At 39.3% G+C, this 13641-nt stretch overlaps 1 protein-coding gene across 1 annotated transcript in view; it reads left to right on the forward strand.

The window, feature by feature from the left end:
* The window catches only part of SPAG17 (sperm associated antigen 17), a 264380-nt gene that overhangs the window by 203352 nt on the left and 47387 nt on the right, over positions 1 to 13641 (forward strand). Inside the window, exons 32-35 of the mRNA XM_078154933.1 lie at positions 322 to 513; positions 2775 to 2923; positions 3023 to 3153; positions 11106 to 11233. Coding sequence (XP_078011059.1) covers positions 322 to 513; positions 2775 to 2923; positions 3023 to 3153; positions 11106 to 11233 — 600 coding nt within the window. The remainder of the gene's footprint in view (positions 1 to 321; positions 514 to 2774; positions 2924 to 3022; positions 3154 to 11105; positions 11234 to 13641) is intronic.

A 13641-nucleotide genomic window follows, 5' to 3' on the forward strand; every position in this document is an offset into this window, starting at 1 on the left:
TCAAAGGGTGTGACAAGGAAAGTCAATGAACTTGCCCTCTGAATTTATGTTTGTCCCTGTGTCTTTCCCCTTCCCACATGGGAAAATAAAAAGAGGCTAGAACTGAGCAGGGGAGAAGAGGATGAGGGGATAGGACTTGGGGACCCCAAGCCTCAGAATTATTTGATATTTGTTGCCTAGCATAATACTTACATGGTTTATGGTTTACTCTTAACAAGCTTGTGGCTAGTGAGTTAAATAAACTTTGTTCTAATAGTGAGCTCAAAGTTTCTTTTAAAGAGTAATAAAACAGATTTTTTTTCTCTTGCTGCCTTCTACTAGGTGCTACCCCCCAGCACTGGTTGCCTCTCCATTAATAAGGATTGTTCAGCCATTTATTCCCATGAATCAAACAGCGATACTCTCTACCAACCTTTCAGCCAGCGTGAGCAGTTGAGAGCCAGCAGGTACATTATGAAGCACACTTCCGACATAATCTGTGAAGTTCTAGACCCCGAAGGAAATGTTTTTCAGGTAAATAGTCTATGTCCTCAAATGAAAGCAATGGATTAGATGGTCTATAATTTTGGTCCCAAATCTTATCAACTAAGTACTTTAGAAGGCTGACTTGTTTCATCTTACTCCCAAGTAGCACATACATATATGCATACACATACATACACACATACATCTTACATACACAGAGGCAAATTAAAATGGCAAAAAGCTTTTAAAACCAGATAGACAAATGAGAGGAAGGGGAAGGGGAAAAGAGCAGAGATTTGAATTTTATGTCAACAGATCAGGAGTGGGTAGAATGCATTTACTTAGATGAGTGAATAGAGGCACACCATATATATAGGAAAATAAGCATTGTGTTTGCTTGACTGAAACATGCTATGGAGGGAAGTGAAAAGAAGAGAAGTCAGATAGCTTTGTAAGGAGCAGAGAGGTCAGAGAAGAGTTGAGAAGAAAGAATACTGTAGGGCTCAGATATTCCTGCTGCAGACCTCCCTTTTCCTTCTCTTGTGCTCTTCACTACTCACATAGTGATATTTAAAATCATTAAAAATGATTAAATGATTTTTATGGCTAAGAATCTATTTTCTACTGTACCATACTTTAGATATTGCCTGGTTAGGAACAGCATCACCTTCATTATGTGTCCTGTGTGTCCATATGACTCTGCTGCTGATTTAATCCATCCTAATTCTGACATTATGGCAGCTAGGTGATGCAATGGATAGAGCTTCAGGCCTGGAGTCAGGGAGACTTCATTCCAGTTTCAGACACTTACTAGCTGTGTATCCTGAGCAAGTCATTAACCATGTTTGCCTTGGTTTCCTCATCTGTAAAATGAGCTGGAGGAGCAGCTAGGTGGCACAGTGGATAGAGCACTGGCCCTGAAGTCGGGAGGACCTGAGTTCAAATTTGACCTCAGACCACACATTTGACATTTACTAGCTGTGTGACCCTGGGCAAGTCACTTAACCCCGATTGCCTAAAAAAAAAAAATCTTAAAAAAACATTCTAAAATGAGCTGGAGAAGGAAATGGTAAATCACTCTAGTATCTTTGCCAAGAAAACCCCAAATGAGGTCATGAAGAGTCATGAACAACAAGTCTGATCTTAAGCAAAGCTATGTCAAGCAATTAATAAGTGTTTATTTATTAAGTATTACTGTGTGTCAAACATTGTACTAAGTGTTGGGGATAAAAGTCAAACAAAAAGAAAGTCCTATCTAGCTCCTATCCAAAACCCAGGACAAGAAAGTTGAAGAAGTAGTAGTAGTTGTTGTTGTTGCTGAGAGTGAGGCCAACGACTTTGCCTAGCTCTGACTCACTTAAATCCAATTCATGAAGTCAAGCTATCACCCTTGTGCCACAGCTCATTGGTCCTCTTTAAGAACAAAGAACCCCTAACAACAACAATCCAAACCCCAAGACTAGATCAAGTTGTGGATGACAGCTTAAAGCAGAGGTGTCAGCTCTGGAGTCCAGCCAGAACCAGATTAAACTATAATTGAGAAACATTTATCAAAATAAATAAAATTACAATAGAACATAGTTCATGTTAATGTATGGTTTTCTGAGTCAATATGTGGCCAGTAGGCTTCTATTTCAGTTTAACACCACTGGCTTCAAGTGTTACCACTCTCGGGGGCATGTGCATCTTAAATAATTGAATTCAACAAGCAGTTACTTAGTACTTCCTATCTGCCAGGACCTAACTCTCTAGGTAAAAAGAATAAAGCTGTAATCGTAGAGTTTTTGATATCAGTGAGCAGATAGTAGAAAAATGGTGGAAGGATAAGATGGGGATGGGATAGAGTGGAAGAGAGGGATACTATCGAATCTTTCCAGTGCCCCTGAAATCATACCCCTAATAATAAGGGTCTAGTATGTATACAAATAATAATAAGGGTATAATAAGTATACAATAATAAGGGTATAAGTATACAATGATAAGGGTATAATATGTATACAAATACCTAATTTGTATCTGAATAAAGATTAACGAAGTTTGATTCTGCCTGTCTGTTTTTGTTCCCCAAATCAAATCAAATCAGATCAGGATACATTCAAACTATCTTATTGACTTAAAATTACAAATTAATGAAACTTGACAAGGAAAGCTGGCTGCCAATAAGAGCGTCTTAGGTAAATAAAAACCCAGGGCTTCCCCAGAGTAAAAATGATCACCTACTTTCTCAACTTGAACAAACAGAAATCGTGATAGTATATTCTTTTTTAATTAAATCCTTCATCACTCTCTATAAATTACTTCACTCTTAGGTCATGGTCGATGGCACTATATCAACTGCTGTCCCTGAAGCAAGCTTGGAGGAGGAGACCACGGAGGAGGAAAGTGAAGATTATGACAACTTATTGCCCGATAAAGGAGAAAAAAATCCTCTTCAAATTTATGGTGAACATGTCCCCAGGTAGTATTTAAAAAGACAGCCCAAAAATCTTCCTTTTAAAATTGAAAGAGATATTTTCGGTGTATCCTTCAACTAACTGAATCGTGCTCACTTAAATAGATTTTTTGTTATCTATGCGGATGGCTCTGGAACAGAACTTCTTCGGAATAGTGATGTAGAAGAGTATCTATCTTTGGCCTATGGGGAATCAACCACTGCTGTTCTGCAGGAGCCAGTACAGGAATACCCAGGTAGGAAAGACCTCTTGGAATACGCGGAATCAATGATAGACACACACACATGAATACAGATAAGCAGATGCCCTGAAATTTATGCTCAGTTGGTGGGAAATGGAGTAGATAAGTGTGGATAGGCATCCTATAATCTCAGTAAGAACAAATATTATCCTTGCCATCACTTCTCTGCCCCAAACAAACTCTCTTTAACAGGAAGCTGAGCTTGAATCTTGCCTCAGACACTCGCTAGATACATGATCCTAGGCAAGCCATTTGAACTTCCTGTCTCAGTTTCTTCATCTGTAAAGTGTAACAATCACGATAATCACACCTACCTCCCTTGTTGTAAGGATCAAATGAGATACTATTTGTAAAGGGCTTTGCAAACCTTGAAGCACTATATAAGTGCTAGCTTATTATTATCGTTATTATATTGTTGTTGTTATTATCATTATTCTTCTCCAACCCACTATCTCCTTTACTCCTTCCGTTCCTCATCCATAACCCTAGAAGCCCAGAGTCCAACTTTACCACTTTTTCTTCGTTCTTGTCTACTGTTTTGGACGAAATGTGATCCACTATTTAGGCTACCGAGACATACCTTAAGCTTAATTTGAGTTGTAAGATCTGGGGTCATAGCTTTAGAGCCAGACGGGACCTTAGAAGTCATCTCATTAAACCCCTTCACCTTACAGCTAACGACACTGAGGCACAGAGAGGTAAAGTAACTTATTATGAGTGGGAAAGGCAATGTTAGAACTCAGGTCTTCTGACTCCACAGACACCTATTTTGAAGCAAAAAGTAGCTGATAAAAGTTTTCAAATGGGCATTTCTTTTAAAAAAAATTATTAGTGGATTCCAATGAAATTTATTGCATGAATAGAGATTCTAAGAATGGGCAATTATATTAAAGCCCACAGCACACAGAAACACAAGCACATATAGTTTGTGTACATCTGTGTATTAGAATCTATTTGCATATATGTTTATATGCATTCTGTGTAGCACTCCTAATGTGGTCCCCTCTGTCTACTACTTCTAGGTCTGTGGTACTCAGTGGGTAATTGCTTATCTCAGTCCACAGCTCATAAATTCCCATTTTCATTGACTTCTCCTAACCAAGCCAGCATAAGTCATGACACCCAAGTGAAGCAAAGATCATTCACTTAAAATAAAGTATGGATAATAACAAGTAATTAAAGCAAGCGAGGGAACGCTCTGAATCCTCATTTCTCAAGCTACAGCCTCTGTGCACATACCTCAGGGAGGGAGGTTTTCTCTGTTTTACCAACCACACTGGGCTCATCCTGCCATCCCCGTCACACAGAACAACATTTACCATCACTCACAACAGTGTATTAGGCGAATATCTGAAGCAATATCTGGTGTTTTTCACTTCCCCACGTTGTCATGGCAGTCTAAAAGCCTTCATGGCACAATATCAGAGTGGCAACCAGAGAGAGAATTCTCACTTTCCCCAGCACAGGTAGAATCAGAATGAAGGAGTAGTGTAGAGATCATTTTTGCTTCTTGGCATAGTAAGCAGGTGAACATTGGACATCAACATGTCCAGCAAATGGACATCAAGGCCAATTCCTGGCCACCATTTCTCTCCTATTTCCCTTGTGTCTCATCCTACTGTGAGCTCCCTGGCCTCCTATCAAAGGAGATACACTGAAGACTCCTGAACTCTCCACAAGCTTCTATGAGATGGAGTTCCCAGAAAGAGTAGAGGACAGATGTGTCCTTTTACATATCATAAGTGTACAATAATAATAATAGCATCACATAATAACATATATATTATCTCCTTTGATTCTCACAACAATATTCAAATCATGGTACTAAAAACAAAACCACCCAAATTTCTAAATGTAACATATACATACTAGTATTTTGCCCTGTTGATACTGTTATTTGATATTGCTTAGCCTTGTTAGTGCTGTTAGTGTCCCCATTTTACAGTCGAGGAAACTGAGACAAATAGATTGGTTAAGTGGCTTGCTCAGGGTCACATAGCTAGTAAGCATCTGAGGGTAAGATTTGAACTCAGGTTTTTCTGACTCCAGGTCCAACTCTCTATCCGCTGTGCCACCTAGTTGCCTAGCTAGTATATGTTTGTGTCTCTACATCTGTGCATGAATCTTTGGGGGAAAGCATATGGAATGCATATATTTGTACATCTTGCTAGGATCATTGTAACAGCCTCCTAACTCATCTCTCCCCATCTCCAATACATCCTTAATAAAGCTGTAAAAATAATCTGCCTCATTCACAAGCCTGACCATGTTGTTCTGCTGCTCCAAAACCTTCAGTGGGTGCTCACTGTCTATAGGATTAAATATGGATCCCTTAGCTTAGCAGTTAAGACCCTCCACACAGCCCAGAACCACCCTAACTTTTCTTGCCTTCTTTTATACCACAATCCTTTGCACATTCTATGTTCTCAACAAACTGAACTCCTCAAATGATCCCTGCTCTCCTCTTACCTTCTCTTGCCTCTGTTCCTTCAAAAGAGCCATACTCAATGCTGGTTCTGTCTCTATCATTGATTATGTTTTGTAAACTTAGAGGAAGACTGTACCTCAGTTTCCCCTGTCCCACCCAGACTCAGAAACAGAGCTACAAGGAGGGGAAATTGGGGATTTTTCTAGGTTATATAAAGTCCTAGGGGCTTAAGGCAGTAGACATTGGCCAATATTATAAAATTAAGCAACTAACAATGTCTGTAAGCCTGGGATAAGGGCTTGCCAGCTGTGCTGGCCAGGGGTTTTATAGAAACTTTCCTTTGTGGAAGATATTCTGCCAATTCCTAGGTTACTATAATATAAGCAAAGTAAAAGAATTTTAAAATGAAAAAAACTCTTTTTTGCTATTTCTTTCTTTATAGTACATGATTAAAAGCCAAGGTGATGCTTACAAACAAAGAAAATTTACAAGAAAATATTTTGATGAAGTTTTTCATAAATGAAAAATATTTTTTAAAATATTGCAACATTCAAGCTCAGCTTACAATATAACAAAAGAAATGAGAGTGCAAATAACATGGTTTATGGATTTTTCAAACACATAAATAAATGAAACATTGTGAAGGCATCAGGGCTCATGCTGATAGCTAGCAGGAAGTAACAGAGTACAATCTACTTGGGAAAAGCTTTTAATGTACAAATCATAAGCCCAATCATGGACTGCAGCAATTTAATGATCACTGCAATTTTTTCTTACTTCCAAAATAAAGCATCCAGAGGTTCCCAAACTTATCTGGCCTACTGACCCCTTTTCAAAAACAGAATTATTTAGTGCCCCCCTGGAAATCTACTTTCTTTAACTTTTTGAGGGTTTTTTAAAAATTTGTGTCATTTCAAAAGAATGCCACCCCCTCCCATCGTTCCAGTGCCCCCCCCAGGGGAGTGGTATTACCCGCTTTGGGAACCATTCTTATCCTCTGTTATTCATATCTTAACTTCAGAGATTGAAATCCCCGAACGTTTTGTTTTGTTTTTTTAAACTATGCCCTTCTATGATCTGTCCTTGGGTGTCTGTGTCAGAGACAATACTGAGCTGGAAGGATTGTGGAGCCAGCCCTTTGTGACAGTGCTGGCCTGGGACTGAGATTTCTGTGATGAGTGAGAGATCGTGCTTTGTGTTCATTTCAGTTGTGTCTGACTCTTCATGACCCCATTTGGGGTTTTCTTGTCAAAAGTACTGGAGAGGTTTGCCGTTTCCTTCTCCAGCTCATTTAACAGCTGAGGAAACTGATGCAAACAGGGTTAAGTGACTTGTCCAAGGTCATACATCTAGTAAGTGTCCGACAACAGATTTGAACTCATGAAGATGAATCTTTCTGATTCCAAGTCCAGTGGTCTATCATTGTCTTAATCAATGATGCCCAAAGAGCAACAGTCATGAATTCATACCTCATAGGCACAAAGTATAGTACCAGGAACTAGGAATTCAAAGACAAAAATGAAGTGGTTCCTGCCCACAAGAAGATTATATTCTACTAGGAAGAAATAATGTTTATCACAACAAATAAATAAATACAAGGCAATTTGAGGAAAGGAAATGAAGTGGTAGGATTAGGAAAGACTTGCCATAGAAGATGGTATCTGAGTTGAGCCTTAAAGGAAGTTAAGATTTTTAAGAGCCATGGAGAATGACCTATTTTTGACACAGAGCTAGGAGATGGAATGGAATTTTCAGGGTATAGGTCCTAGGCCATTTTGCTTAGAACATAAGAGTGTAACAAGGTTGGTTATGTTAAATCTAAAAAGGGAGGCACCTGATTGCAGAAAACTTTAAATGCTAGGTTTTCTGAGTTTCATTTTCACCTAGAAGTAATATTTTTTTTGAACAGGGGAAGGACATGATCAAATCTGTGCCTTAGGTATATTGTTTTGGCAGCAGTGTGGAGGATGGAATGGATAGAGAACAATCTGAATTCTGGGAGACCAGAGGAGACTATTGCAAAAGTTCAGCCAAGAGGTAATGAAGGAATTAAGGTAGTGATTCTATGAATGGAAGGAAGAGGAAGAAAGAAAGTGTTTAGCACAATGACTAGTGTAGAGTACCTAATAAATGCTAGATGATTGATGGTGGTTGAATTAATAAGGTTTGGTAACTGAACAGTAGGTGAGGGGGAGTGAAGAGGCAAAATGGATCCGGATGCTGAGAATCTGGGTGATTTGAAGTATGGTGATACTCTCAACAGAAAACAGGAAAGTTTAGAAGAGGGGTGGGAGAAGAGATAGTGAGTTCTCTTTTGAACACTTTGAATTTGATATGGCAATTCAAAGTAGTTGGTGGAGATGTTCAGTAAGCTGTTGATGATACAGGATTGGAGCTCAGGAGAGAGATTAGAGTTGTGTGTAGGGAGGAAGAGAGGAGAGAGAGGAGAGAGAAAAAAAGAGGAGAGAGGAAAAGAGGAGAGAGAAGAATGAAAAGGAAGAGAAGATAGAAGAGAAATAGAAGAGAGAGAAGAGGAAAGAAAAAGAGAAGAGTGAGGAGAGAGAGAGAGAGAAAGAGAGAGAGAGAGAGAGAGAGAGAGAGAGAGAGAGAGAGAGAGAGAAGTAGGTATGAACCTATATACACATGATAATTGGAACTGTGAACTGATGAGTTGATAGAAAGAGTGTAGAATGAGAAGTGAAGAAGGCTCATGACAGAGCCTTGAAAGACAGCCATACACAGGGCAGGACATGAATAATGATCTACTAGAGGAGACTTCAAAGGGGCAGTCAAGCAGGTTGGAGAAGAACTAGAAAAGAAACCTCTCATAAGCACCTCAGTGGAGATTTCCCTGAATCATAAGCATGAAGGGAAGAAGATATGTAAGTCTGTCACTGGGTTGACTGTGGCTTCCAAACTCCATCAGTTGACTAGGGCTTCCAAACTCCCATGATGCTCCTGTCAGACACCAGGGGGAAAGAGTTTGAGCCAACAAAGAGACCAGATGGGACATTTGAATTGGTAAGCAGCCAGTGAGTCCAGTCAGAGCCTTGACCTCTCCAGGGAACCTGACTAAACTCTTAACTTGGCATTAGTTTCTTTGTCTAATCCCAAGATGGTGAGGCATAATGGGCACCTGGGAGATATACTTCACATGGAACATGAATTTAGCTCCTGATCAAGCCTGACATCTGAAGTATTGATCCTGGATGAAGTCTTATTGACAAGATGCTTGGCATCTAAGGACTTAATGGCTATGAAGAAAAATGGAGACAAGAATGATTGGTGTCTTCACACCTAACAGCAGGTTCTGGCATGGGGAAAGCAATCGATCACTCAACCAACAAGCATTTCTTACTTTATTCTAAGCAGTAGGGAGGCAAAGAAAGGCAAAAATAGTCTATGCCCTCTAGGAGCTTACATTCTAATGGAGATGTCATGTGCATAACTATGTAGGTAAAAGATAAATACCAAGTAGGTAGAAAATAACTTTAGAGGGAAAGGCTCTAAAAGATGGAGATAGAAAGTTAGTAAATCAGGGGAATGAGGTAGGAAAAGAGGGAAAATGGGATCCAGAGGCCAGAAGCTCTGGGACATTGACTTTGTTTAGTGCACTCAAAGTTTCAGAAGCCTGCAGCTCAGAGAACGCCAAGTCTTCACATTCTCCCAAATGTAACACAGCGCTTACCAGCATGCCTGGCATGTGGTAGGTGCTTAATAAATGTTTAGTAGATTCAAATGTTTCTTGGTTATAGGCAGTTATGGATAGTCTGTAAAATGGGAGGCATAATATCTGTTAACCCATTAAACAATCAAAAACACTTATTAAGCACCTAATATGTGCCAAGGACTATACTATTAGGAAGACAAAAACTAAAATGAAAGTCATTTGCCCTCAAAGAGCTTATGTTGAGCCACATATATCTTATAAAGCTGATAAGTCATGCATTGTCAGTGCTATATAGTGGGGAAAACATTGGGTTGGGAACCAGAGGACCTGGCTTTCAACCACCTAATTCAATCCAGCAGACATTTAAGTGCCTACTATATGCTCAAGATATAAAGATCAGCCATCTTTATTTCTTCTTTATGCTGGAAGTAGACAACACATTCTCTTGAGTAAGAAAATGCAAGGTTATTTGGGAAGGGAAGAATACCAACAACCAGGGGAATAGGAAAGGTTTTGTTCTTGGCTCTGCTGCTTATTAGCTAAGGGACCTTGGGCAGGTTACTTAACCCTATAGACCTCAGTTTCCCCATCCTTAAAGTGAGGGGTTGGACTAGTGGATTCTGGGGTTCCTTCCAGTTGTAAATCTATGATCTATGATCATAACTCTCCCATGGTAACCAGAACAATCCCAAGAACAATAGTGAGAAGCCAATAGTAGGTTCCCAATAAATATTTATTGACTGAATGACAATGAAAATGGAAGAGGCTTTTAAAAATGTTTTTTGTTTGTTTTGCAAAGCCCCTAACTATAAATTTGTTCATTAGGCTTCATTTGGAAGGACAAGGTTATTCTGTCATTTGTGGGGCGAGTAAACTGAGACTTCAAGAACTTGCAATTTAGGGACTGTTCCCTGGATAGAAGAGGGAAGAGGAACGTGTTTGTGGGTCACTTGGAAGGATAGTGAACAAAATACTGACCATGGAATCAGTAGAGCTTGAATTCAGATCCCGCCTTGGAATCATGTGATAGGGTACAAGACATTTACATTTTCTGCGTCCGTTTCCTCATCTGTAAAACGAGGAAACTAACCACACCTGCCTCTCAAGGTTGTTATGAGGAATAAATGATGAGCTGCAGTGAAAACCTCAAGGTATCTGGTGGCTCAGTGGATAGCTCACTGAGCCTAGAGTCAGGAAGACTCATTTTCCTGAGTTCAAATCCAGCCTCAGACACTTAGTAGCTGTGTGACCCTAGACAGGTCATTTAACCCTGTTTGCCTCAGTTTCCTCATCTGTAAAATGAAAAGGAGAATGCAAACCACTCCAATATCTTTGCCAAGCAAACCCCAAATGCAGTCATGAAGAGTTGGTCACACCTGAAATAACTGAACAACACCACCATAAAAATGCTAGCTATTATTACTTGGAAATAAAGATGGAATAAAAAATAGATTTTTTTTAAAAAACCTGTAACAAACAACACTTCTAAGATCATATAATCAATTAATGGCAGAGCCAGATTTAGAATTGAAGTGTTTCTAAAAGCAGTCTGCTTTGCTCACACTATACCCCTCACTGACAAAAAAAAAAAAAAAACCAACTGTAGAAGATATTTCACTTGAGTTGCTAATTAAAGTAGCTGGTTTTTTGTCCTCTGATGATTACCTCTTTCCTCTCAAGGCATACACGGCTCCTGAATTAACACTGAATTCCTTTGTTTTTGGAGAGGATGATCAATTTTTCATAGTTCTAGGGAAAGAAATGGGGAAGCCCTAAGGATGGCCCCCTGAATTCTACAGAGGAATTTTGATTCAGAAATGATCCTTGTAAACCTTGTCTTTCATCTAGGTGCTCTGAGCATCACTGTTCTTCGCCCCTTCTATGAAGTATCTCCGTGGGTTGTGAAGAAAGAATTAGATACTATTGTTCCCACCAATCTCCAGTCAAGAACCTGGAATACTTTCCCAGCAGTTGAGGTACAAAGTTGTACTTAAAAGCAGGTGCATGAAGCATTGGTGGTCCCCCTGCCTCTTCTTTCCACTTCTACCCCCCCATATCCTAGTATTTCAATTCCCGTCAAGCCTTAACCCTTTACAGCTAATATGGGATAGAGGCAGAATTTGAACCCAAGGGATTCTTTAGCCTTTTGTTATAGCCCACAATTTCAATCCTTTCATGCCTCCCATTTTTCTTTTCATTTACTATTTTAGAAAAATGCAGTACGTGATAAATGTGATAAATAGATCAATTAGAATCACATGGAGATGTCCTATTGAGGTTTGTGACTATAGTGGAAGAAAATAGACTTTTATTCATTTTCAAACAGGCAAAGGTCCCTCATAAAGTTTTCCCAAAGATAAAAGGAATCATTTTGAGTGAGAAGTTTCAAGTATTAACCTGGTCCTTCAAAGGCAAAAGATTAGAGGGAAGGAAATATAGGTCTGGGTCCTGCAGGTTGGATTTTCTTATAGAAAGAGTATTTCTATATTTAAATTTTCTGTAAGAGCCATCCTGGAGTAACTAATATATTCTAAGTTTTATTTTTAATTTGATTGTCTGTAACAAAGGGAGATGTTTTATTAGGAGACAGGGGATATAATTAACATAGTGGAAAGGACCCTGAACTGAGGACACTTGGGTTCCCATCTTTGCTGTGCCCCAAACCACTTCATCTTTGGCAGTTTTCAGTTTCCTAATCTGTAAAATGAGAAGTTGGACTAAAATGATCTCTAACGCCCCTCCCAGCTTATTTAGCATCTTGTTCTAAAAAGCATTTGGGACTTATAGCCTTCATGGATCAAGAAAAGCAATAAATTTGCAGCAAAGTTGAGTTAACTGCTTAATCATTGGCACTAATCACAATGGATCATTTCCATGACTTATTAGAAGAAAATTTCAGCTAAACATGCTTGTTATTTCTTTGAGAAAACTGACCTAAGTTAAAGAAGGTGCCTCTTATGATACCATTCTGAAAGCTTTCAAAATGATCTTTTCAAGGAGTGCCTCTAAAATTTTTTAGATGATAGGATTCTCTATTAAGAGCCCACCAGCTCACTGGGATAAGCCTGGAAGATTGGTAATATCAAAGAAAAGGATGCCTTTTATTCCACAGTATGGCAAGTGGATTGGGGACTGGAGTTAAAAAGAACTATTTCAAATCCCAACATAGAAACTTAACCCCAAGGAAGTTACTTAACCTGTGTGCCCCATATCCTTATCTAAAAGAGAAAAAAAAAACCATGGTGGTAGGAGAGGGTTATGGACAGTTTGGTTACTCCAGATGCAAATCTATTATGGCTTGTCATTTGCCCTACTTGAGCTAGGGCTGAGAATATGGATCCCCAGACTTGTTAGAGAAGAAAAGAAGAGACATCTGGTGGGTAGGATGGATACTAAAAATAAGAGCCACACTTGGATACAATGTCCTATTTAGTCATAATATTGCAGAGAAGCCTCTATTCAATGTTTCACCCATAGGGATACAATGTTTACAGTGGATAACAGCAGACTCTATACAAACTGTGTTTGAGAATAAAAGGGAAATGAGTTCTCTTCCTATGAAACACTTTTGAGGTACTATCAGTTAGATCATAGAAAATTAGAACTGGATGGGTTCTTTGGTACTATCTAGTCCAACTCTCTTAATTTACAATTGACCAAATTGAGATTCAAAAAGAGTTGAGTGATTTACGTAAGGTCACTCAGCTAGTGGACCAGAATGAATGCCCATCTCCTGGCTTTCAGTCTAGGGTTCTATCCAGCATATATAAACACTCCTAAAACAAAGAGGTATTGGAATGACCCAACTTAGGTAAGTGCCCAAATGACAATTGTTGGGTCATATCAGTGCTGTGATGGCATGTCATGATTCACACCAGGCACTTTAAAGCAAAGGGCAAAGAGGCTTACCATAAATAAACTTAGTTACAAGGATGTCCCACGAATGTAGGTCAGCATTAAGACAGCCTTTTGTATTCTAAATGATTGCTAGAAGACCAAGTCCATCCCAGACCTGGCTGAGGAATTTGAATATACTCTGAGGATCTATTTAAAACTCAAGAACAGGGAGCACCTAGGTGGCTCTGTGGATAGAGCACCGGCTCTGGAGTCAGGAGGACCTGAATTCAAATCCAACCTTAGACACATGATAATCATTAGCTGGGTGACCCTGGTCAAGTGACTTAACTCCATTACCTAGCACAAAACACACACACACACACACACACACACACACACACACACACACACAAAACCTCAAGGACAGCTCTAGAGGAGTCCAGAATAGGTCCAAACCTTCCAAAGAGGCACAGTTCCTCAAGAAATCTCTACAGTGGGATAGATATGGGAGCAGATATATATATGTATCCATAAACCTATGTCTCAT

Source organism: Phascolarctos cinereus, unplaced genomic scaffold, assembly GCF_003287225.1.
Source record: "Phascolarctos cinereus isolate Bilbo 61053 unplaced genomic scaffold, phaCin_HiC Scaffold_5;HRSCAF=322, whole genome shotgun sequence".
NCBI lineage: Eukaryota > Metazoa > Chordata > Mammalia > Diprotodontia > Phascolarctidae > Phascolarctos > Phascolarctos cinereus.